Raw genomic sequence first — 25,038 nt, 5'->3', positions numbered from 1 at the left:
CATCGGCTCCCCCGATTTCTAAATATCGGCATCGGCATCGGCCAGAGAAAAACCCATATCGGTCGACCTCTAGTTGTGCTCATAAGTTTACATACCCTGGCAGAATTTAGGATTTCATTTTTCAGAGAATATGAATGATAACACTTAAAAACGTATCTTTCACTCATGGTTAGTGTTTGGCAGAAGCCATTTATTATCAATCAACTGTGTTCACCCTTTTTAAATACCCTTCATAATGACAACATCAGTGAAAGAAAAAAAGTACTTATTTAGAAAATGTTATAACCGGAACAAAAACTTGTTTTCTTTAAAAAAAAATCTGCATTTTTTCATTTGGTTTAGCAAAAAAAAAAAAAAAAACCCAGTGGTGATTAAATACCACCAAAAGAAAGCTCTGTCTCAAAATGATAAAAACTTAATTTGGATACAGTGTTGCATGACTGTGCAATTGTCGTTCAAAGTGTGACGGTGCTAAAAGCCAAAAACTGGCCTGGGCAGGAAGGGGGTGAAAGCAGGCAAGTGGTTACAGTATATGTAAACCAAACCTATTATTTTTAGCTTTAAATATAGCACAGATGTGCTAACCCATTTCCATAGCAAAATGCAATCTAGAGGCAAGAATAACATACATTCCATTTTAGCAACTAAGAGCAGCCATGCAATGCTGCATGCTTCTGGCTGTGAGACTGCACTGTCACTTATAGCTTCCAGTGTCCATCAAACAGCGAGGTTCCTGATCATGTGATCACGTTATCCATGACATGGGGATCACATGGATGTCAGTAAACGGCTGTCAATGCCAGTGACAACTACTGGTGTTTTTTCTCTTGGGATTCCAAAAAGGCTCTCAATCCAGCGCTGTGTTTCAGAGCAGTGGCTCGCTCACTCCTCACGGGAGATTAAGAAAGCAGTGAGAGCCACTGGCTCCTGCTGCCGTCAAAAGCCAGTGACAAGAGAGCATGGAGTGGGGCCACGCTGTGTGTGTCAATAGACACACAGAGCCCAGCTTGGGAGCGAGCCTGCATGAGCACCCCCATAGCAAGTGGAGGAGACAAGAGCATTAGTGGGTACCCCAGAGGAGTATCAGGGCTGCTCTGTGCAAAACCATCGTACGGAGCAGGTCACTATGACATGTTTATTATTTTAAACAAATATCCCTTTGAATCACTTTAAAGCAGAGCTCCACCCTAATCTGAGGCCCCTTTACACCACTGCACGGTGTTAAACATGCGTATTTGTGTGGAGTTGTGCCGTTCATTCTAAATGGCACCCAACACACCTTTCCAGTGTAGCGCACTGCGCTCCCAAAAATGCTGCATGGTCCATTGTGGTATGTTAGGTAGTCAACTCAAATGAATGAGCTAGCCTATTGCAATGATTAACACATGACACAACGTGTGACAAGCTGCATGCATTTACGCACCACATCAGACCGAGCTGGTGAGAAAAAACTAGCAGCAACAACTCAAAATCTTGAAGTACAAATGAAGCATCATCTGGATATTAACCTGTGTCTGCAGAGTTTTCAGGTTCTGCTGCCTCAAGTCCATCCATACTATCTTCATCCTCCAACGCGGCTTTTCCTCTAGTCCGAGGCCTGCCAGGAAAAAAAAAACACAGAATATTAATCCCTGCTTGCGTGTCAACTTGATATAAGTAGAAATAAAAACACAGAAAGTTTTTCTTTTAATCCAAAGACTCTTTGCACAACCAGATGGATATTCTAGAACGCTGCTTGCCTCCAATAAACCAATACCCAATTTACCCTCCAGGCCCGGTACAACATTAGAACCCGAGGCTACTCAATGGTGGACAGGAGACAAACGTTAAAGGAGTTCTCCAAGCTAAAACTTTTAACCCCCGCTGTGCCCGGGCTGTAAAACTATACAAAATAAACTTTCACTTACCTGCCTACGATCCCCCGTTGTTCCGATATCGCCGTCCCGTTCTCCGGTCCCGGTCTGTTCCACTTCCTGTGGGTCGGTGACTCACAGTGCGCTCAGCCTATCAGCGGCCGCAGCAATGTCCCGTCGCGGCCGCTGATAGGCTGAGCGCACTGTGAGTCACCGACCCGCAGGAAGTGGAAGAGACCGGGACCGGAGAACGGGACGGCGATATCGGAACAACGGGGGATCGTAGGCAGGTAAGTGAAAGTTTATTTTGTATAGTTTTACAGCCCGGGCACAGCGGGGGTTAAAAGTTTTAGCTTAGAGAACTCCTTTAAGACAGAACTAAAATCAAATATATTTTTATTAAAATAAACAGGTTTATACTTACCTGCTCTGTGCAATGGTATTGCAGAGAGCCAAAGCCTCTTCTGGGATCCCCTGCTGGCAAACTTGGCTCCTCCTTTTCTATGTCTGCCCCGTTAACAAGCCATTGGCAATGCAAACAGACATGTGGACTTGCTCCTGAACCGGACTGTGTGTCTATAGATGCACACAGTATGGCCAAGCCCCATCTCTGATTTGACAGACAGCAGGAACCAATGATGTTGTTCCTCTGCCCTTAGCTCAAGATGGCCACGGTTTAACAAAATAAAGAATGGAAAGTTTTGTTTGCGTTGAATACTAAAAACTAAACAAACAGCATTTACAGTTTGGCTGCATTCACACCTAAGCGACAAAACGCCCGACGCGGGACGCTTCTGTCGCTAGAGGGGAGAATTCCCATTGCCGTCTATGGAGATGGTTCACATCTCATAGACGCGCAACGCCTGTCGCCTGAAAAAAAGTCCCGGACCCTTTTTTTCACGCAACAGGCGCGTTTTCCCATAGACAGCAATGGGAATACTTTAGAAAAAAAAAAAGATACATTTGTAATCGCGGCAAATCTGCCGCTACACGCGTACGCGGCTGTCGCTTAGGTGTGAATGCAGCCTTTGTGATGATGCTCATATAAAGTTAAGTTCCACTTTAACTACCAATATGCCTATAAATTGGGTCTTTTAAATACAGGGAATTAATGACAGCCAGGCCATCGCCTATGTATGAACAAAAAAGAGGCAAGCTGTCCTGTAAAAAAGTAGGCAGGCACAGTTGCAAAATATAAGTTGGTTTCGGTTACTGGAGTTTTCTGCTTTCCCACCAGATCATTGTAATAGGTCATTAAATGTGATGTAAGGATCTGCAAACAGATCTACAGGAAGAAAAACAGCACGTCTATTACGGTTCAACACTGTTTGCACTACACAGGCAAAACAACTTCCCAGTACAAAATCCCAGGCAACAAGCATTTATCAGGGTTTCCAGCAGTAAAACTGATAATTAAGCAGGATTACCTTTATCAGCTATATAAAAAAAAAAAACACTATGGCAAAATAATTAGGTATGGGTGCATGTTAACCACTTCAGCACGGACCATATTGCTGGTCAATGACCGGGCCACTTTTTGCTTTCTTTCTCGAACATCACGGGACACAGAGCGGCATATTCATTACTATGTGGGTTATATGGAGTACCTTCAGGTGATGGACACTGGCAATCTCAAACAGGAAGTGCCCCTCCCTATATAACCCCCTCCCATAGGAGGAGTACCTCAGTTTTTTCGCCAGTGTCTTAGGTGTTGGTCATGGTTTAGCTTACCTCCACATCCTTGGGATTAAGGTGGGCTAACCGGTTCTGTCCAAAGGCCTCAGTGCTAAAGTGGTCAGCAACCGGACCCCAAACCATTGGGGTGTAGCCCATAATGCTTTCTGTTCAGAGAGCTGGACCCTGGGCCCAGAACTTAGAAACCTTTGGGGGCCTAATGTTTTCTGTTGCCAGGGTGCTATATGGGCCCAGGACAGTGGCTCCTTCATAGGAACCCAGGGCCTGAAGGTCTAGACGCCACCCACGGAGATGGGGGAAGATTGGACCTCTTTCTGTGCAAAAGTCCTGCGGCATGGAGCAGGTAAGTATTGGGGGAGCTTGCGGAACTTGGTTCTTAGCAGGTTCCCTACAGGGGGTGCACAGGGGGACAGGCCTGGGTATGCTCTGCATTGGCAAGGAATCACTATGTCTATGACAGAGACAGGATGATTCAATCTTTTTTCCCCAGTAATATGTGACCTCCCTGGTAAGTGTTGTTTAGCTGGGCTGCTGGCGCTAGGTGTGGGATCTCTGTAAGGGGAGTCTTTTTCCCATGCTAAAAGGAGGTCTGTGACCTACCTAAAGGGCTTACCTGCCTGGGTGCCTGCGCTGCTCCGTCCTCCTCCATGTGTGATGGCCCCCGCCGACGGGCGCGCGCGCGTGCCCGAGATATAAACGATTTTCGCGCCGTTTCCGTGGTGGGGGCGCATCCCGGTGGCGGCGAATCACAAATAAAGGAAGGGGAGGTCCTTCCATTAGCTGCCAAGAGCTCAGTGTCATCCTGAGCTAGAGGAGAGGAGGACACAGAGCGGAGCACGCCGAGGACACCCCCGGTGGTGAAAGGAAGAATTGCAGTTTTTTTCTAAGGACTGTCAAACCTACAGATAGGTTTTCTTTTCCTTTTTTCAGCAGATGGCTATTGGCAATACTTAGTGGGAGACAGAGTGGTTTCTTTTCCTCTTCAAAAAAAAAAAGAAAAAGAAAAAGAAGAAGGGAAAGAACTGCTGATCTCCCTTCTCAGTTTGGGCGTTAGTCTCTATCGCTCCCAAACCGACAGATCCCCTTAGCTACGTCTGTGGCTGGGTGATAGCAGGTGTACCTCGGTATTGTACCATGCCTTCTGGGTCAGAGGGTACAGGGGGTGGGGATTCCCCCGCAAAATCCGAGGGCTCAGACACGGCTATGCCGCTGCTCTCCCCACAGGACATATCAGGGCACGCCTTGATGGGACCTGGGGGATCTGGTGCTGGGGCTGATCCAGGTCAGTCCAACCCCGGCTTTGTCACTGAGAGAGTTCTTGCTGTTTCTTTAGGTGAACTAGAGAAAAGAATGGCAAAAAGGATAGCTAAAGCTATATCGGGTAGAAAGCGGACTAGGTCTCCGTCACCCGAGCAAGAACCCTCAGACACAGAAATCCTTTCCCTAGGGGAATTGGATAGACTTGACGCTTTGGACCAGGGTGGTTCAGAGATCGAGGATCTGGATACTGAGGGGTCTGGTTCAGCCTCCCAAGGGGAAAGTTTGTGGGTTCAGGCCTTAACGGACATGGTCCATGAGGCATTTAAGTTACCCATACCAGAACCTCAAGTATCGGCGGTTTCAGCTTTAGGCTCTTTAAGAACGCCTCAAAGCAACGCAGTTTTTCCGATCCATCCTCTACTCGAGGAGGTCATGTTTCAGGATTGGATTAAGCCAGATAGAGTCTTTTTACCACCTAAAAAATTCTCTGTTTTATATCCTATGGAGGAGAAATTCTCCAAAAGATGGGCGCCCCCGGCGGTGGACGCAGCCATCTCCTATGTGAACAAATCTTTAACTTGTCCGGTGGAAAACGTACAGGTGTTTAAGGATCCGGTTGATAAAAGCTTGGAAACATTGCTGAAAGCCTCCTTTACTTCAGCAGGGGCGATAGTTCAGCCCGCTGTGGCTGCTATTGGAATTACCCAAGCATTATCAGATAAGACTAAGCAAATGCTTAAACTTATCCCTGCCCAGCAGGCAGAGGAATTTTCGGATATACCGAGGGCTATACGCTTTACGGTGGATGCTATCAAGGACTCCATCCAGCAGGCATCACGTTTATCCTTATTTCTAATCCATATGAGAAGGCTCTTATGGTTGAAGAGTTGGGAGGCTGAGCCCCCATGCAAAAAGCTCCTGGTAGGGTTTCCCTTCCATGGAGGACGACTCTTCGGAGAAGATCTGGATAGATATATTCAGACTATATCAAGCGGCAAAAGCACTCTCTTGCCAGTCAAGAAGAAAGCCCGAGGGCCCGCGTTTAAGCGCCAGCCCTCCCCGGGACAGGGGCTCTCTAATACCAGACAGTATCGACGGCCTCCTGCAAGATCAGGCATTAACAAAAAGCCACAAGGCCAAGCCACTGGGGGCAAGAAGCAGTGGTACCGCAAGCCTGCGAAGCCAGCCCCCAAGTCGGCCTTATGAAGGGGCGCCCCCACCCACGATGGTGGGGGGAAGGCTACGTCTCTTTGCAGAAGTTTGGGAGGCCAGCATTCCCGACTGCTGGGTACGGTCTTCCGTGGCCACGGGCTACAAACTAGAATTTTCAGAATTCCCTCCTCCTCATTACCAGGAGTCAAGAGTACCAGGCGACCCGGTGAAGGGAGCCGCGTTGATGGCGGCATTGAATCATCTGCTGTGCCAGAAGGTGATAGTAGAAGTACCAGTCCAGGAACAGGGCTTGGGGTTCTACTCCAACCTGTTTATCATCCCAAAGCCCAACGGCGATGTCAGGCCAATTTTGGACTTAAAGGGAGTAAATGCGTACCTAAAGGTCCGCTCATTCCGGATGGAAACTATTCGGTCAGCTGTCGCCGTGCTCCAGAAGGACGACTTCATGGCGTCCATAGACATAAAGGATGCTTACCTTCATGTGCCAATTTTTCAGCCACATCAGGTATTTCTATGCTTCTCGGTGGCTCAGCGTCATTTCCAATTTGTGGCGCTCCCCTTCGGGTTGGCTACGGCCCCCCGGGTATTCACGAAGGTCCTAGCCCCAATCCTAGCCAATCTAAGGACCCAAGGGGTCACGGTCCTAGCTTACCTGGACGACCTCTTGGTCGTAGACCACTCGTTTCCTGGCCTGGAACGAGCAGTCGCCCTCAGGGTTCAGTACCTCGAGAGGTTCGGCTGGGTCCTAAATCGAGACAAATCAGCATTTCGGCCCACAAGGCAGCTGGAATATCTCGGCATGAGATTGGATACAGAACAACAGAAGGTGTTCCTACCTCTATTAAAGGTCAAGGCCATCAAAGAGCTAATACAAATAGTTCTGAGCAAGAGAAAGCCAACTGTTCGCCTATGTATGCGGCTACTAGGCAAGATGGTGGCCACCTTCGAGGCGGTACCGTATTCTCAGAGCCACACTCGCATCCTGAAGGCAGCCATCCTGTCAGCATGGAGCAAGAGGCCTCAGGCCTTGGAGATTCCTTTGCCACTCTCACCAAGAGTCCGGCAAAGTCTATCTTGGTGCTTAAACCATCAGAATCTCCTGAAGGGAAAGACGTTCAGTCCTGTGACCTGGAAGATAGTAACCACAGACGCCAGCCTGATCGGCTGGGGAGCAATTTTGGATGGTTGCACTCGCCAGGGCACTTGGGCAGCGGCAGAGAAGCAGTTGCCCATCAATATCTTGGAGCTCAGAGCTGCCCGACTAGCCCTCAGGGCTTGGACGTCCAAACTGCAGGGGTTCCCGGTGAGAATACAATCGGACAATGCCACGGCGGTGGCATACATAAATCACCAAGGGGGAACCAAGAGTCAAGCCGCTCAGAAAGAAGTGAGCTTGATTTTCTTGTGGGCAGAAGCCCATGTGCCCTGCATATCGGCTATATTCATTCCCGGAGTGGACAACCTACAGGCGGACTTCTTAAGTCGCCAGACTCTATTGCCGGGGGAGTGGTCTCTGCATCCACAGGTCTTTCAGACACTCTGCCAGAAGTGGGGAGTGCCGGACGTGGATATCATGGCATCGAGACTAAACAAGAAGCTAGACAGGTTCATGTCCCGCACAAGGGATCCCAGAGCCTGCGGAACCGATGCGTTAGTTTGCCCTTGGCATCAGTTCAAACTTCTTTATGCATTTCCCCCGCTCCAGTTACTACCCCGCCTGCTGCGCAGGATCAGGGTGGAGCACATACCAGTCATCCTGGTAGCTCCAGCATGGCCCAGAAGGGCATGGTATTCACTAATCCTGAAGATGGTAGTGGGAGACCCTTGGACTCTTCCTCTACGGCCAGACCTGCTATCGCAAGGTCCGATCCTCCACCCTGCCTTACGGCATCTAAATTTGACGGCCTGGAAGCTGAATCCCTGATTCTCAGGGGTAGAGGTCTGTCTCAGAAAGTAATCTCTACCCTAATCAGAGCCAGGAAACCGGTCTCTAGGGTGATTTATTACAGGGTCTGGAAGGCCTATGTAGGCTGGTGTGAGTCCAAGCGATGGCTTTCTCGCAAATTTACCATCGATAGAGTATTACGTTTTCTCCAGCTAGGAGTGGATAAAGGACTGGCATTAAGCACAATCAAAGGACAGATTTCAGCTTTGTCAGTGTGGTTTCAGCGGCCGCTGGCCACCCACTCGCTAGTTAAGACCTTCCTTCAAGGGGTCTTACGTATTAATCCTCCAGTTAAATCCCCGCTTTGTCCGTGGGATTTAAATCTTGTTCTGTCAAGTTTACAGAAACAACCTTTTGAGCCGTTGGCTGAAATTCCTTTGGTTTTACTAACAAGGAAGTTAGTATTTTTGGTCGCCATAGTTTCCGCCAGAAGAGTATCGGAACTGGCAGCCTTATCCTGTAAGGAACCATATCTTATTTTACATAAGGACAAGGTCGTTCTCCGCCCTCATCCTTCCTTCCTACCGAAGGTTATATCCAGTTTTCATCTAAACCAGGATTTGGTATTACCATCCTTCTTCCCTAAACCTACTTCCAGAAAGGAAGGGTTGCTGCATACCTTGGATATTGTCAGGGCCATGAAGGCCTATCTTAAAGCTACAGAGAAGATCCGGAAAACAGATGTGTTGTTCATTTTACCGGATGGGGCCAAGAAGGGGCAGGCAGCTGCAAAATCCACCATCTCGAGATGGATTAAACAGTTAATCTCTCAGGCCTACGGCTTGAAAGGGTTGCCTCCTCCGTTATCATTAAAGGCTCATTCTACTAGGGCCATGGGCGCCTCCTGGGCAGCACACCACCAGATCTCTATGGCTCAAGTTTGCAAGGCGGCAACCTGGTCTTCTGTCCACACGTTTACAAAATTCTACCAGTTGGACGTAAGAAGGAATACTGATACAGCCTTTGGGCAGGCAGTGCTGCAGGCTGCAGTTTGAGACCCTCGGATTCCGGGGGCTCCCTTTTGAGTTAAATTTAAAATTTAAAATTATTTTTTCTCAACTAAGTTGGATTTATGATTTAAGTATATCTCTAAATTAAATCCTTTTGTCTTGGGAAGATGTTCTCCCTCCCCTCATTGTAAGCATTGCTTTGGGACATCCCACATAGTAATGAATATGCCGCTCTGTGTCCCGTGATGTACGAGAAAGAAAAAGGGATTTTTAATACAGCTTACCTGTAAAATCCTTTTCTTGGAGTACATCACGGGACACAGAGCTCCCACCCCTCTTATGGGGACCATTTTGGGAGGCATACTGCTTGCTACAAAACTGAGGTACTCCTCCTATGGGAGGGGGTTATATAGGGAGGGGCACTTCCTGTTTGAGATTGCCAGTGTCCATCACCTGAAGGTACTCCATATAACCCACATAGTAATGAATATGCCGCTCTGTGTCCCGTGATGTACTCCAAGAAAAGGATTTTACAGGTAAGCTGTATTAAAAATCCCTTTATTCGGCACTGCGTCGCTTTAACTGACAATTGCGCGGTCGTGCGACATGGCTCCCAAACAAAATTGGCGTCCTTTTTTTCCCACAAATAGAGCTTTCTTTTGGTGGTATTTGATCACCTCTGCGGTTTTTATTTTTTGCGCTATAAACAAAGATAGAGCAACAATTTTGAAAAAAAATGAATACTTTTTGCTGCAAATAAATATCCCCAAAAATATAAAACAAAAAGATTTTTTTTCCTCAGTTTTGGCCGATACGTATTATATTTTACATATTTTTCGTAAAAAAAAATATTAAAAAAAAAATCGCAGTAAGCGTTTGATTGGTTTGCGCAAAAGTTATAGCGTCTACAAAATAGGGCATAGTTTTATGGCATTTTTATTGATGTTTTTTTTTTACTAGTAATGGCGGTGATCAGCGATTTTAATCGGTACTGCGACCTTATGGCGGACACTTCGGACACTTTTGACACATTTTTGGGACCATTGGCATTTTTATAGCGATAAGTGCTATAAAAATGCATTGATTACTATAAAAATGCCACTGGCAGGGAAGGGGTTAACACTAGGGGCGAGGAAAGGGTTAATTATGTTCCCTGGGTGTGTTCTAACTGAAGGGGGGGTGGGACTGACTTGGGGAAATGACTGATCGCTGTTCATACATTGTATGAACAGACGATCAGGCATTTCTCCCCGACAGGACTGGGAGCTGTGTTTACACACACAGCTCCCGGTTCTCGCTCTGTAACGAGCGATCGCGGGTGCCCGGCGGTGATCGCGCGCGTCAGGACCAGGGGCTAGCGGGGGGCGCACGCACGCCTGCGGCGCGCACGTGCCCCTATTGGCCGATTCGCGAGATGACGTATAGCTACGTGATCTTGCGACCGGTGGTTGTTTGGCAAGCAGTTAAAATGACACACTGTAGAGACTAAAACAAATAGATTACCTGGGGGTCTGGACCCCACATGGTAGCATGAGATTACCTTTCTGTGATACACAAAAAGTGTTAAAATTAGGGCTGTTGAAATTAAAGATCAATTCCTCGATTAATCGAAAAAAAATTTGGTCGGTCAAAATTCTTTTGATCGGTACTAGTGGTGCAACGAATCATAAATGAGCTGTGATCTGAACGGGTCACCATATGCGAATCGGCACACCACATGATCCGCGGAGCTCTGCTGCTGCCTCAGACATAGGAAAGGCCGTGGCTTCGGCCAAGCTCCCAGAGTGGCGGCCATCTTGGTCCACCTGGCGGCGACCTAGGTGAGCCTAGAGCGGCGCACTGACGTCACACCCGGCTTCTCTGGTAAGAATGAGCAAGCACTAATCTCCCTATACAGTGGGGGAGATGTCTGTGGATATTACAGTGGGGACTACATATGGTGGTGATCCGAAAAATGTATGTGCGTTATAATTAATCAAAATTAGTCGATTAATCGATTAAAAAAAAATTGATTAAATCGAACACAAAAATTGTAATCAGTAACAGCCCTAGTTAAAAATGTATATTAATAGACTTGTATTTGGAACACATACTGTATTTGGAACACATACTGTATTTGGAACACATACTGTATTTGGGGTGCAAACTGATAATTTGAGGCCCAGAGGGTGTTTTGTTGACACAGAGCCCAATCATTCACAAGACAACCTACAAGGGGACTAGAGCCCAATGGATGTCCAGGGGACCCAGCTACAACCACTATTCTCTTGTAGTAAAAGCGAGAAATTGGACAATTGTGTCACATTTAAAAAAAAATTAAAAGATACCCATGTTTCACTTGTAGATAGAACCACTCTATAAACAGGACAAAGTGCATAAACAAATTGCACTTTTTAATACAATAACACTACAGAGCATAATCTTAAAAACAGGATTGTGAAACATTCATACCAAACATTCACTGATGAATCGCTCACTCATTTAAAACACGCACCAGGGAGATTCACCTGCATTGAACGTCAGAAACTGCTTTGTAAATATTCTCCCAGTTGTTTTAAAACACCAGTTAACCTCTGGTATACAGGGACTGCAAGATATAGATTTTAAGGTCACTTATACGGCTTGTGTTAAAAAAAAACCATTTAATGATGTAATAATGATTATAGAGATGTTTTTAAGTCTGCCTTGATTTAAAGTAGAAGTATTTATTTTTTGCTAAAAAAAAAAAAAAAAAAAAAAAATTAGAGTTAAAGGGTCAATAAAGGAAAACATTTTTTTTTTGCTGAAATGACCGTTTACAGGGTATAGAGACATAAAAGTTAACTGATTCCTTTTAAAAATGATTAAAAATAGATAAAAAACAATCATATGTGCCTCTAGTTTCACTTTCGGTTTTAAACTGGTTTCATGTTTCTGTGAAGTAAAGAGACCCACAGAACAAAAACAAACAAATCCAGGGCAGTGTTTTGTTTTTAAAATGAATCTGATTGGTTCTGAGGAGTTTTAGACACACAGCTTGGACCACAGTGAAAAGCTGCCATGAGATTTTTCATAAGGAGCCAGACAAGCAGGAAGTGTGGAGATCACAGCAGAATTACAGCTACTTCAAAGCAAAAACTAACAATGAGGACATGAAACCAGGACTGCAGTAAGGTAAAGGAAGCTATTTAGCTAAAAAAATATTTTCCTTTAGTGATCCTTTAAGCACTGTTCGCTTTTCTTTCCTCCAAGTGCCCCCTCCCCAAACGCGTTGCTAAGGGGGCAATAGTGCGGGCGTTCTCCCGAATTGGGCCACGTTCCTCAATAGACACACATACAGTGCCCTTAAGCCATGCTTCCGCCCCTCCCTCACAGGAGTTTGATAGCAGCAGGAAATATGGCTCCCCCTGCTGCCTGTGAGACTACTAATTGGAGGAGCGGTGCTGCAGCCAGGACAGCTCTGGATCGGCGAGAGGAGGCATGTGTTTAGGGATGGGGGAGAACAAGGAGAGGGGAGTTTTTTTTTTGTTTTTTTTTACTTCATGCAGAGCAATGCATGAAGGAGGAAAAAAAATCATTTAGACCTTAGAAGCGAATATCCCACTTTTTTTCCACTAAAAACAATGTAACCGTGCAGCTTTGTATGCCGATATGAAATCTTAAATTTGTTTTATACTTCCTAGTTGGATGAGGCACTGGTGATGTAGCCCTAGCCACAGAGCTGCATCCTGGGAAGGCTACATAACCACTTGCCTTCCCCTGCACTGCAATACATGCCTGAAGGCTAACCCAGCTTTCTAGGCAAAGCTCCAGTAAAGGGTGATGCATTCATCTGCCCTTAGTGAAACGGCCACCATAAGAACGGCGAGGGGGGGAAAAAAACATGCATGCAAAGAACAAAAAGCCTGCAATAATCTAGAAGTATCAGTTTGCAGATTGCCAATAACCTTGAGTTGGGCATTAATCAAAATGCAGATCTACGACACAACTCTGTAAGCATTAAAGTGGAAGTCCATGCCAAAACAGTAATCCCTGCATCTATAGCCAACATTCTAACACTAACCTCTCTAGCCCTGAAAAGAAAAAGAAAAATCAGTATGCATAACTTTACATCCCCAGCAGCAGCAACTCTGATCCCACGCTGAGCCATCAGCTGCGGCTTCGCTGTGGAGGTGGGTGCAAGACACGTCCATCAATGGAAGCCACATAGTAAGTCTATGGGCGACGTTACTTTCTATTCATTTCACAGCCGTTGTCGAACGTGTCCTCTGCGGAGCTTCCGCCGCTGGAGATATGGTTGGGTTGCCTGCATAAAAGGGTACGTATACTCATTTTTTCTTTTCAGGGCTAGATAGGTTAGTGTTAGAATCTTGGTGGCTATAGATGCAGGGATTTTAGTTTTAGCATGGACTTCTACTTTAACCACTTAAGGACCCCTCACTGTATATATACGTAATTTTTTAAAGATGGATATCTCGGTAACGGCAGCAGCTGCCACAACCGAGATATCCATCTTTTCAGTGAGCGGTCCAGTAAACGATAACTGTGGTCTCCGCGGCGGATTCGCCGTGAGATCACCGTCATCGGCGGCGGGTGCTTCCTCCTGCTCGGCTGGGATACGAGAGAGGGCAAGATGGCCCCCACGTGTCCCCATAGCATAGCAGGGCGGAAGTGACGTCAAAATCAAAGTCACTTCCGCCCATGCTTCTTAAAGCAATATTTTCTTGTTGTCATTTTTTTCAAATGACTACATTTATTTATTTTTTGGCATTTTAGTCAAAATATGAGATCGGAGGTCTTTAGGACCTGTCATGCTTTTTTCCATTACAAGGGATGTTTACATTCCTTGTAATAGGAATAAAAGTGATCAATATTTATTTTTTATAAAAATTAATAAAATAAATAAAAATAAATAAGAAAACAAACAAAAAAAATGTTTTAAAGCGCCCCATCCTGACGAGCTTGCATGCAGAAGCGAACGCATACGTGAGTAGCGCCCGCATATGAAAACAGTGTTCAAACCACACAAGTGAGGTATCACCACGATCGTAAGAGCGAGAGCAATAATTATAGCCCTAGACCTCCTATGTAGTTTAAAAGGTGCAACCTATAGAATTTTTTAAAACGTCACCTATGGGGATTTTTAAGGGTAAAAGTTTGACGCCATTCCACGAGCGGGCGCAATTTTGAAGCGTGACATGTTGGGTATCATTTTACTTGGCGTAACACTACCTTTCACAATATAAGACACTAAAACACCAGCATTCAGAGAAACACGCACATGGAGTTCACTTATGAAGCGTCGGCCTCCTGGTGGTTTGTAAATGGGTATTGTAAATGTAAATATTGAAGTATATGTCTGGGCCCAAAAAAACAAAACATGTAGTACATGTACATTTGCCCAGGTTGTCAAGGATGCACCCCAGTATTATAAGTGAACAAAGAAAGAAAAAAAGTGCGCTTGTAAGACCGCAGCGCAAATACAGTGTGACAAAAAGTATTGCAATGACCGCCATTTAATTCTCTAGGGTGTTAGAATAAAATATATAATGTTTGGGGGTTTTAAGTAATTTTCTAGCAAAAAAAAAAAATGTTTTAATCTTGTAAACGCCACATCTGAAAAACAGGCAAGGTCCTTAAGTGGTTAATACACAGTGGTTTTTCTCTTTAAATACAAGTCGTGTGAGTACCTGAATTTGACAGATAATCAGCCTCTTGTAGGCCCTGTAGAGCGAGCTGGAGTGTGAGATAAAGCAACAGAAACCAATCAGCTCCTGTGCTGAGAAGAAGCATTGCTGACAGGTGGAGAGAGCAGAGTGACAGATGAGCTCATTACTGTGTTGCTGCTTCTTTCTTTGTTCACTTATAATACTGGGGTGCATCCAAGACAACCTGGGCAAATATACGTGTACTACATGTTTTTTTTTTTTTTGGGCCCAGACATATACTTCAATATTTACATTTACAATACCCATTTACAAACCACCAGGAGGCCGACGCTTCATAAGTGAACTCCATGTGCGTGTTTCTCTGAATGCTGGTGTTTTCGTTTCTTAGCAGGCGCACACATAGCAGAGTTCTGCCTAACCACAATGTAGGCCAATATGAGTTGCTGGGGAGTTATTTGTACAAACACGAGACTGTGGTCATCTGTCACAGCCTTTGGCAGAGGTGCGAGCTGCCACATCTGATTACTTATCACACGAGTCTTCCGATGAAAAGTTATGGGAAATGCAACAACTACTCAACTGCTTTCATCCTTTATAGACTGGAAGCCAGCCATTAAAGTGAAATGACAAATTACTTCCATCTAGGTTCTAAAAGACACAATCTTCACAAAAACTTTCATAAAAAGGTATATATGGGGGAAAAATAAATAAAATAATAATAACATTATATATATATATATATATATATATATATATATATATATATATATATATATATATATATATATATATAACCTTTGGAACAAGTTGCCTATTGGGCACTTTCACCCCCCCTTCCTACCCAAGCCAATTTTCAGCTTTCAGCGCTATCACACTTTGAATGACAACTGCGCGGTCATGCAACCCTGTACCCAAACAAAATCTTTAGTTTTTATTTTTTTAAAAAAATTTAGACAGCTAGAGCCTTCCATTGGTGGTATATAAACACTACCGTTTGTTTTTTGCTAAACAAATGAAAAAATATGGAAAATGTTGAAAAAAAAATAAATTCTTAGGTTAAACACAATGCGTAATACAATCATGGAAAGAGTTCTGTGGAAAAAGCAACCTCTGTGTAACAAGAGAGAGACTGAGAAAACATTTTGTACGCAGCGAACATTCACCTACATTTTCATCTCTTCTCTGCTTTGCAATAAGGCCTGGTTCACACCTACGCATTTAGTGCTTCTTGCAGAAAACGCACTACAGTCCATTTAACATGGTTTTCTATGGGACGCATTCATATATATGCCTTATTCAGCCGCTGCATTTTTGGAAAGGGTCACTTTTTTTTTTTTTTAAGCAAAACGGTGCATTTTTGGTTTAATAGACTTCAATGGAGAAATGTTTCTGCCGCAATTTTGCAGCGTTTTTAATCTGCACAACAAATTCGAAAAAAAAAAAAAAACGGAGAAAAAAAAAAAAAAAAAGGCATAAAAAATGCTAAATGCATAACAGAAAAGCATGTCAAACACAAGTGGAAAAAACGCACCACAGAAAAAAAAAAAAAAAAACAGCTCAAAAGCAAACTGCATACGTTTGAATCAGGCATAAGTTATTGTATTTATTGGCGTATAACACTCACTTTTTACCCTGAGAATAGAGGGTAAACTGTTCCTGCGTGTTATACGCAGGGGGCGTTGAAAAAAAGATTTTTTTCCTGAAACCGTGTTCTACGCCGATAAATACGGTAACTCCAGCCAAACTGATTTCTCATTTTAGAGTAAGTGAGGGGATGGGCAAGATTTTAATTTTTTTTTCCCCCTTTTTTTTTTTTTTTACTGTCCATGTTCTTATTGGCGAGATCTTCCCTCAGTTCTTGTCACAAAGTTATTATCAGAATGGGAAGAGAGAAGGAGCGTCTTTACCAGGAATATAACCTCCCTCCTTTTCTTGCTGTATCCAAAACAAATAAAAAAGGTTTTGGCTATACATGTACTTTAAAGTGGTTGTCCTCAGACATGAATTCTGAACAAAGCATTTCCCTCTATAGCGTGTACTTGTCCCATCCAGAGAAGTAAACCCTGACAAGATTTTCTGACACCAACAGCAAAAAAAGGTGACAGGAGAGGACATCCAGCACACAGCCTGTCAATGACAGCCTCAGCTCTGTTCCTGTGACGGGGGTGTGTCCTTTCTCTTCAATCGGCTCGGAGATTTCCACCCTGAGCTCTGCATAATCCAATGTGAACAGGGACTTGTGCATGGAAATATGTGCACACATGTGTACAACACATCCCAATAAAGCTAGAAAGATTTTTTTTTTTATAGATTCATGTGTGCACATAAAAAAAGTACAAATATGTGCATTGAATATACCCATTCTTGCGTTTCTTGCGGAATTTTCTACCAGGAATTACATCAGTACTGTGTGCAAGTACACCAATATGTAACAAGAGAAGTAAGAATATCCTAAACAAATTATAACTATAGCATGAATGTGAGTATACCAAGTGAAGTACCAATAGACATAATGTAGACCACAGGTGTCAAACACAAGGCCCGCGGGCCGAATCCGGCCCTCCGGGCCATTTCATGTGGCCCTTGTGCCTCTCCTGCAGCTGCAGGAGACCTCCAGGCCTCCTCCAGACCCTTACTTCCTGCTTTTAAGCAATGCATCCAGCTTCTTCCCAGCAGCAGCATAAAGTAAGGGGGGCGAACTGTATTGTAAGGGAGAGTGGGGGGACTCAACTTCTGATGATAGGGTGGCTCTTGACATCTACTGTAAGGAGAGGGGATGTGCTGGACATCTAATCTTAGATATAACTGTCCCTTTTGAGGGCAATCATAATGCCGATGCGGCCCACAATGGAATCGAGTTTGACACCCTTGATGTAGACCCTTTGCTCTCCACATAACATTCCAAAACTATTCTCCAGAGTGGTTTGGAGACTATATAGGGCCTGTAAGGGAAAATGCACTCACACATGTCCCTTTTTTTTCTCTCTGCCATTTTCCAAATGAACAGACCTCTACAAATTGAATTTAGAAAAATTGTCCCAGAAGCTTCATCACACCCTTCACCCTACTGTACTGGAGAGAGGAAATGTAAACTTCAGCAATGCCAATGAGATCCCAATGCAAATGTGCACCTTGAAAATAAGAACATTCCTATTACAAGTCCTTGTATAAACACCCATCATCTGATGACAACCGACAAATGGGAACTAGAAAAAAAATAAGTGTAGCTAGAGACCCTTTAACACTCACTACTCAGCACTCAAACAAGCTGAATAATTTCCTGAACCAGAGGTTTCCGGGTGATAAGTAAACCAATATTTAGCAACATAATAAATGATGTGGTCACTATACTATAATGGTATCCTGACACACCTACTCACATCCATGGGCCCGACAATCAGCCCAGACAAAACCTACCATTTACAGATAGAAACTTAGTTTAAAAGTGAGATTTATGCAAAAAACAATGTATATTCTAGAATATATATATATATATATATATATATATATATATATATATATATATATATATATATATATATATATATATATATATATATATATATATATATATATATATATATATATATATATTTATATTATTTTCATCGCTCACTTTTGATATTGGCAAAGAATTTAAAAAGGAGAAGGACTTGTGAAAAAGAAAACATTTACACTCACCTCCATGCTCTAGCATTGATCTGTACAATTGCTGTGTGTACAAAAAGGTATATTTTCAGGATGCTGCCTAAACGCAGCTAAACTTCTTCTCAAACAGGCTTTAAAATAGGATCCTTTAAGCTAGTGCATTGTTGGTTCACTTACCTTTTCCTTCAATTTCCCTTCTAAATGTTTTTTTTTCTTTGTTTTCTTTGTCTGAATTTCTCACTTCCTGTTCCTCCTCAGTAAGCTTTCCACCATCATCCGAGCGGTGGAAAGTCATTTAGAAAAGCTTACTGAACAGCTTACCAAGGAGAAACAGGAAGTGAGAAATTCAGACAAAGAAAACAAAGAAAAAAAACATTTAGAAGGGAAAGGAAAAGGAAAAGATAAGTGAACCAACAATGCACTAGCTTAAAGGAACCTATTTAGAAAATAAAAAAAAAACCTTTACAACCACTGAAATACTTTGATCCTTATTTTAATTTTTTTATTTTTATTTTTATATTTTATTTTTATTGTTGTGTTTTTCAACATTTTTCACTTCACAACGTTATTAATTGGATTAAGTATTGATGAACTGCACCCCTACATGGTTGGATTTTGTTGTACCTGGACTTCTTCAGCACTGTGCCCTTGATTAAGGACTATTCAACATTATTGTTTACTGGTATATTAGTGTCACCCCTTTTTTGGACTTTCCCCACCCATTTTTTGTACTTGTATATGTATGTGGTTATATGCACACACACATTAATTTGTATAACACTTTACAGCGCAAATATTTCACTTGTTACAAACCTTTACAACCCCTTTAAAGAAATCTGATCTACAGAGATCAGCAGAGCAGCTAGTACCATTCTTCCTGCCCTTCCTCAGTGCAGTGTGAAGAAAGTAAATGTGGTTACATGACCACCAAATAAAATTAAAGGTGTTTTGGGGGGCATTTATTGTGAGTAGTGTGGTGTTTAAGGCTGCATTCACATCTAGACGGACGAAATCGCGGCGTTTTGTCACCGCAAATCGCGGTAAAAATAGCGGCGTTTTGTACCGCGATTTGCGGTGACAAAACGCGGGTATTGTCCGCCTAGATGTGCCCCAAGATGACCCCCTCTATGGAGATGATTGCCATCTCCTAGCCGAACGCTCGAAGACGCCTGAAAAAAAGGTCCGGGACCTTTTTTCACGCCGCAGGCGACAGGCGTCCGGCGTTCGGCGTGGAGATGTGAACCATCTCCATAGAGGGACATGTATTTCCAGCCCTCTGGCGGCAGAGGCGTAGCGCTACAGGCGTAAAAACGCCTAGATGTGAATGGGGTCTTAGAGCCCATTCACACAGGGGCAACACGACTTTGGGAGGCAACTTAGACACGACTTGAGTATTAATCATCAGGCAACTTACAAGGCAACTTCAAGTCGCCTCCAGGACAGTACAAGGCAACTTCAAGTCGCCTCCAGGACAGTACAAGGCAACTTCAAGTCGCCTCCAGGACAGTACAAGGCAACTTCAAGTCGCCTCCAGGACAGTACAAGGCAACTTCAAGTCGCCTCCAGGACAGTACAAGGCAACTTCAAGTCGCCTCCAGGACAGTACAAGGCAACTTCAAGTCGCCTCCAGGACAGTACAAGGCAACTTCAAGTCGCCTCCAGGACAGTACAAGGCAACTTCAAGTCGCCTCCAGGACAGTACAAGGCAACTTCAAGTCGCCTCCAGGACAGTACAAGGCAACTTCAAGTCGCCTCCAGGACAGTACAAGGCAACTTCAAGTCGCCTCCAGGACAGTACAAGGCAACTTCAAGTCGCCTCCAGGACAGGAGGCTTTCCAGTGGCCAATCAAACAACAATCAGCTCTGTGGGAGGGAGGGGTTTGCCTGAGAAATGTATGTTCTCTTCCTGTATTGTTGCTTCAGTTAAGACAGTGATCAGACTTCTGAGGCGACTTCCATTGAAATCAATGGGTACAAGTTGCCTACAAGTCTTCTAGAAGTCGAATTGAAGTAGTACAGGAACCTTTTCTGAAGTCGGAGCGACTTCAGTAGTGTTAATTAAGACGGCTCCATTTACTTCCATTCATTTTCTCTACCGCGCGACTTAGGACAACTTGGGGCGACTTGAAGTCGTATCCCAGGTCGCCCCAGTGTGAACCGGCTCTCAGGGCTTTGTTGCTGAAACGTGAGTTTGTTTCTGCTAGCTAGGAAGCACATATATTTAAGCGATTTATACAACTGATAACATGCTGAACAAGGGAGGAAGCTTCGCCCATCCCAAACACACCAAAACACTGAAAATGTACATGCAAAACAGCACATTTATGTTGTAACTCCAGGTCATGACATGTTCACCTTCAAGGCAATACTTACAATTATAGGTCCACTGCTACCTGGTTCTTTGCAAGCTGTGCACTAACCTGGTGGAATCTCCCCAACAGCCCCCCCCCCCCAATGATGTACTGTGGAGCATGCAAGTCATCAGAGGGCCAACTGTAAGAACACAGCTGGCCTCCTTATGAGGTCACAGATGGTGGAGTGTATACAGCAGTACAGTGCATCCCACCAGAACATCGCTGGATGTGTTTGTGATCTACCCAAAAAAATGGGAAGGGGGGGGGGGGGGGGTTCCACTTTAAAGGTGAACACCAGACAGATATAATACATCATTAAATGAAGTTATACACTGCAACTAAAGCAAATATCTGAATCTAAATTGGCATCAGCCTTTTGAAACCCCCTAGACAGAGGAAAGGACAGGACTGAAAGCCAGACAGGTATGCTGCATGTAGCCTGCTGATAGGAGAAGGGAGCCAAATGAGAGATGACCTTATCGATCTCTTACTGCGCATTCACTATCCAATCAGCAGGCTGGGAGTGGAGAGAGGTTAGCACAAACAAGAAGTCTACATTCGCATGAGTGATTAGAAAACCCTGTAAACTTCCAGTGGTAAGAAGTTGCACGCTCCTGCGTCTGGAATGACGCCGTGGCTGCTCAGCTCACACAAAATGCATCCATTACAGGTAAATCGCCGGCTGTGTGAACAGTCAAGAAGAGCTGTGGCCGGCCTCAGCCCATCATTGCACTATATGGACTCAGCAGCAGCTCTTTACACAGCTCCAAACAGTAAATCCAAATTAGTAAATCAACGCCACAGATCTTTCAATGAGTGCGATTTGTTTTAATCCTGGCAAAAAAAAAGGAGAGTCATTGTTTTCACTGCTATAAAGTGTGTGTGACATGGGGCCTCAATCTCCCCCAAGAAGACCAGTACCATCTTTGCTCAGCCATCCTCCAGGGTCCCAGATAACAGCCATATTCATGTTGGGTGTATGTGTATGTGTATATAATTATATATATATATATATATATATATATATATATATATATATATATATATATATATATATATATATATATATATATATATATATATATATATATATATATATATATACATATATATATACATATATATATATATATACATATACATACATACATACATACACACATATACACATATACACATATATACATATACACACATACACACACACTGTTACATAGCTCAGCGCCCTGTTAGCGCACAGTAAGCCCAGGTTACCATTGGGTCCTTGTGACTTGTCAAACTGCCAGCTCATGCTGGCAACAGCACCATCTGCATCAGTGTGGCGCCGCTCAGATTTCTAAAAGTAGTACCTTAACTACCTTTGGCAACTTTGGGGGGCAATTTGAATTGACATCTATGCATGATGTCTGTCAAATCGCCCCCATAGTCAGACTGCATTGTCGGTTTGAAATCGTGCAAGTTCAGCTGAACTCACACAATTTCAAACCTGCCCTCAATGTGAACCTGGGCTTCCAAACAGGAAGTGAGAGGAAATCCCTGCAAAATAAGGGAATCCCTTGAGGGTCCCCAGGTCACCAGAACTAGTGTCCTCATAGTAAGATTTCATCTTACTTTTCTGGGGACAACCCAAAACGTGGGATTTTCCTCTATTTTCACTTTAAACGATAATGGTAAAACAGAATCCCGCTAAATTAGGGCACAGACAGCAATGAAAACGGACAGGTGTTCTAATCCCTCCCTACTCCATCCGAAAAAAAAAAAAATATTTGCCTTTAGTTATTACTTTTAGAGCGTGCAAAAATCAGACTACTATTAACCCTTACTCTGTGACTTGCCAGAAAGTTACAATGAACAGTCCCAGTAAGAGATCAATAGAGAAGAGGCACAGTAAAGAAATACCCTCTTGCTGCAGACTTTAAATATTTTTTCCAAAATGACACCATGTAGGCCAACTTTTACATAAAATTATTTATAATTGTGGCATGTCAGGAATTTATTCACGCAGAAATGCGAACTCACCGACGAAAGGTATAAAAACACAAATCCAATGTAAAATTACAAGCTTTAGGTAAAAACAAAGTAGGAATTTGTTGCAGAATGTCCTGCACTGGTTTCAACATTCTCAAAAAACAATGCAGTTGGGTCCAAACAAAAGAATTCTGGATCCTGTGTAACCAATACAGGCATTTGTCCAGGCCCACACATGCAACACTTCAAAGGATGCTGAAACATTGCAGCATGTAAACAACGAACACAAGTCCCACAATTGTTTTTTCCCCCATTACAGAATTGCAAACTGCTATCTATACTGTTTATAACCTTCCAAAGGAGCTGTAATTCTGATTGGACAATTTTGGGCTTCACTGCAATGCATTAACATGCGTTTATAGCCTGCGATACATTAAGCCAGCCCATACATAGCCCTTTGATAAAGTCAAGGCGTGACGAAACATGTCAGGGCGGGGCCTATAACTTCATTCAGTCTACCCAGAAGTGCCACTGGATTGCCAGAAATAGGTGATACTGCTGAGGTTTAGCCTTAAAAAGGAGTTGTAAAGTCTCGTGGTTTTTCACCATAATGCATTCTATGCATCCTCATTGGATAGATTGATAGCAGCAGGAGCCATTGGCTTCCACTGCCGTCAATAAAATCCAGTGACACGGTAGCTGGGGGCGGGGCCGAGTCCAGCTTTGTGTCAAAAGATGCAGCAGCAGGACTCATGAGCACGCCTGCATGGGTGCCCCTATGAAAAGGCAACTCTCCATTGGGGCACCCAAAGAAAGAGGGGCCTGGAGCACCCCTGGGGGACCCCAGAAAAGGAGAATCGGGGCCGCTCTATGAAAAACCCTTGCACAGAGCAGGCAAGTATAACATGTTTATTATTTAAAAACCTTTACAGTCACTTTAAGGGAACGTGGTACCCACATATTGTGTAAAGTGGTGCACCGCCTTCTAAATGCACCCATCTTGTGAGTAAACATATATTTTTAAGCTTTTCAATATGCTTTTTCTTCTTCTAGTGGAAGAGCACGTGGAGGCTGCATATTGGTGGCGATTTACACAGGGCCAGTGAAGAGATCCCCAGGAGGTAGAAAATGGTGAAGACCTGGGAATAAACCCCTTAAAAGGGGAAGGAGCATTTGACTTGCTGCTTACACCAATAGGTCCACAAGTTCAGGCAAGGACACATGATAGATGGTGGTGGGACTCATTTGTGCCGTTGATCCATGTGAAGGATTAAAGAAATTGTATTTTTCATCACTTTGAAAAAGGCACGAATGAAGGGAAGGGATATACGTGATTTGTATTATTTTTGTCACTTTAAAGGAATATTCCACCTTTACCACATGCTTATGCCAATAAGAGGCACCTGTAGATAAAAATAAACCACGGGGCTCCGACTAAAGTTGAATAGAGCCCTTGCTATAGGTGTACGCCATTTACATACCTTATGAAGCCTGACTGGAATACTCCCAGTATGTTAATAAGTGAGGCCTAGTCATCACTGCTCACCTCCACCATCAGTGGTGTGATCTCACAAATGCTAAACTCAGAGCTACTACATCAGGAGAGAAACTGTATGTGAGGGGCTTTGAATCAGAGAAAAAGGTCACTCCTGTGATGGTGGAGGTGAGCAGGGATGACTAGGCCTCACTTAACAACATCCTGGGAGTACTTAGCAATGTCCTGGGAGTATTCCAGTCAGGCTTTATAAAGGTATGTAAATGGTCAACACTTATGGCAAGGGTATTATTTATTTCTAGTCAGAGATGCACAGGTTGTTTTAATCTACAAAACATCCCTTACCTGCATAGGTAGTTTTTTTGTAAATGTGACCTATCCTTTTAACCACCTCACGCCCGCGCTATAGCCAAATGACGGCTACAGCGCGGACCTGAAAATCCAACTGGACGTCAATTGACGTCTGCCCCTTTTGGCGTTCCCCGCGCACGCTCCCGAGCGCGCAGCGGGGAAATTTTGTGTTGGCCGTGTCCTGTGGACACAGCCAATCGCGGAGAACGGCCAATCAGAGTGGCCGTTTGCTATGCGATTTGTGTGGCCAATGAGAGATGAAACATTTGAGTTCATCTGTCATTGCCGGCTCACACAGAGACAGCGTCCTGTCTCTGGAGAGGAGACCGATCTGTGTCCCTTGTACATAGGGACACAGATCGGTCACCCCCCCCCCCCCCAAGTCACCCCCCTCCACCTACAGTTAGAACACTATACAGGGAACATATTTAACCCCTTCCTCACCCTAGTGTTAACCCCTTCAATGCCAGTCACATTTATACAGTAATTAGTGCATATTTATAGCACTGATCGCAGTATAAATGTGAATGGCGCCAAAAATGTGTCCAATATGTCCGCCATAATGTCGCTGTCCCAATAAAAATCGCCGCCATTACTACTAAAAAAAATAATAAAAAACAATTCTGTCCCCTATTTTGTAGGCGCTATAACTTTTTTACCAAAAATATGTAGAATACCTATCGGCCTAAACTGAGATT

At 43.9% G+C, this 25,038-nt stretch overlaps 1 protein-coding gene across 7 annotated transcripts in view; it reads right to left on the bottom strand.

Moving 5' to 3' along the window:
- Positions 1 to 25,038, bottom strand: part of KMT2C (lysine methyltransferase 2C) — a 310,800-nt gene that overhangs the window by 235,717 nt on the left and 50,045 nt on the right. For all 7 annotated transcript variants that reach the window (XM_040352734.1, XM_040352731.1, XM_040352735.1 and 4 more), the window contains exon 2: positions 1,509 to 1,597. In XM_040352734.1, coding sequence (XP_040208668.1) covers positions 1,509 to 1,597 — 89 coding nt within the window. The remainder of the gene's footprint in view (positions 1 to 1,508; positions 1,598 to 25,038) is intronic.

The sequence above is a fragment of the Rana temporaria genome, chromosome 5 (genome assembly GCF_905171775.1).
Source record: "Rana temporaria chromosome 5, aRanTem1.1, whole genome shotgun sequence".
NCBI lineage: Eukaryota > Metazoa > Chordata > Amphibia > Anura > Ranidae > Rana > Rana temporaria.
The sequence above is the reverse complement of the archived record's forward strand: the minus strand, read 5'-3'. Positions and strand labels throughout refer to the sequence as shown.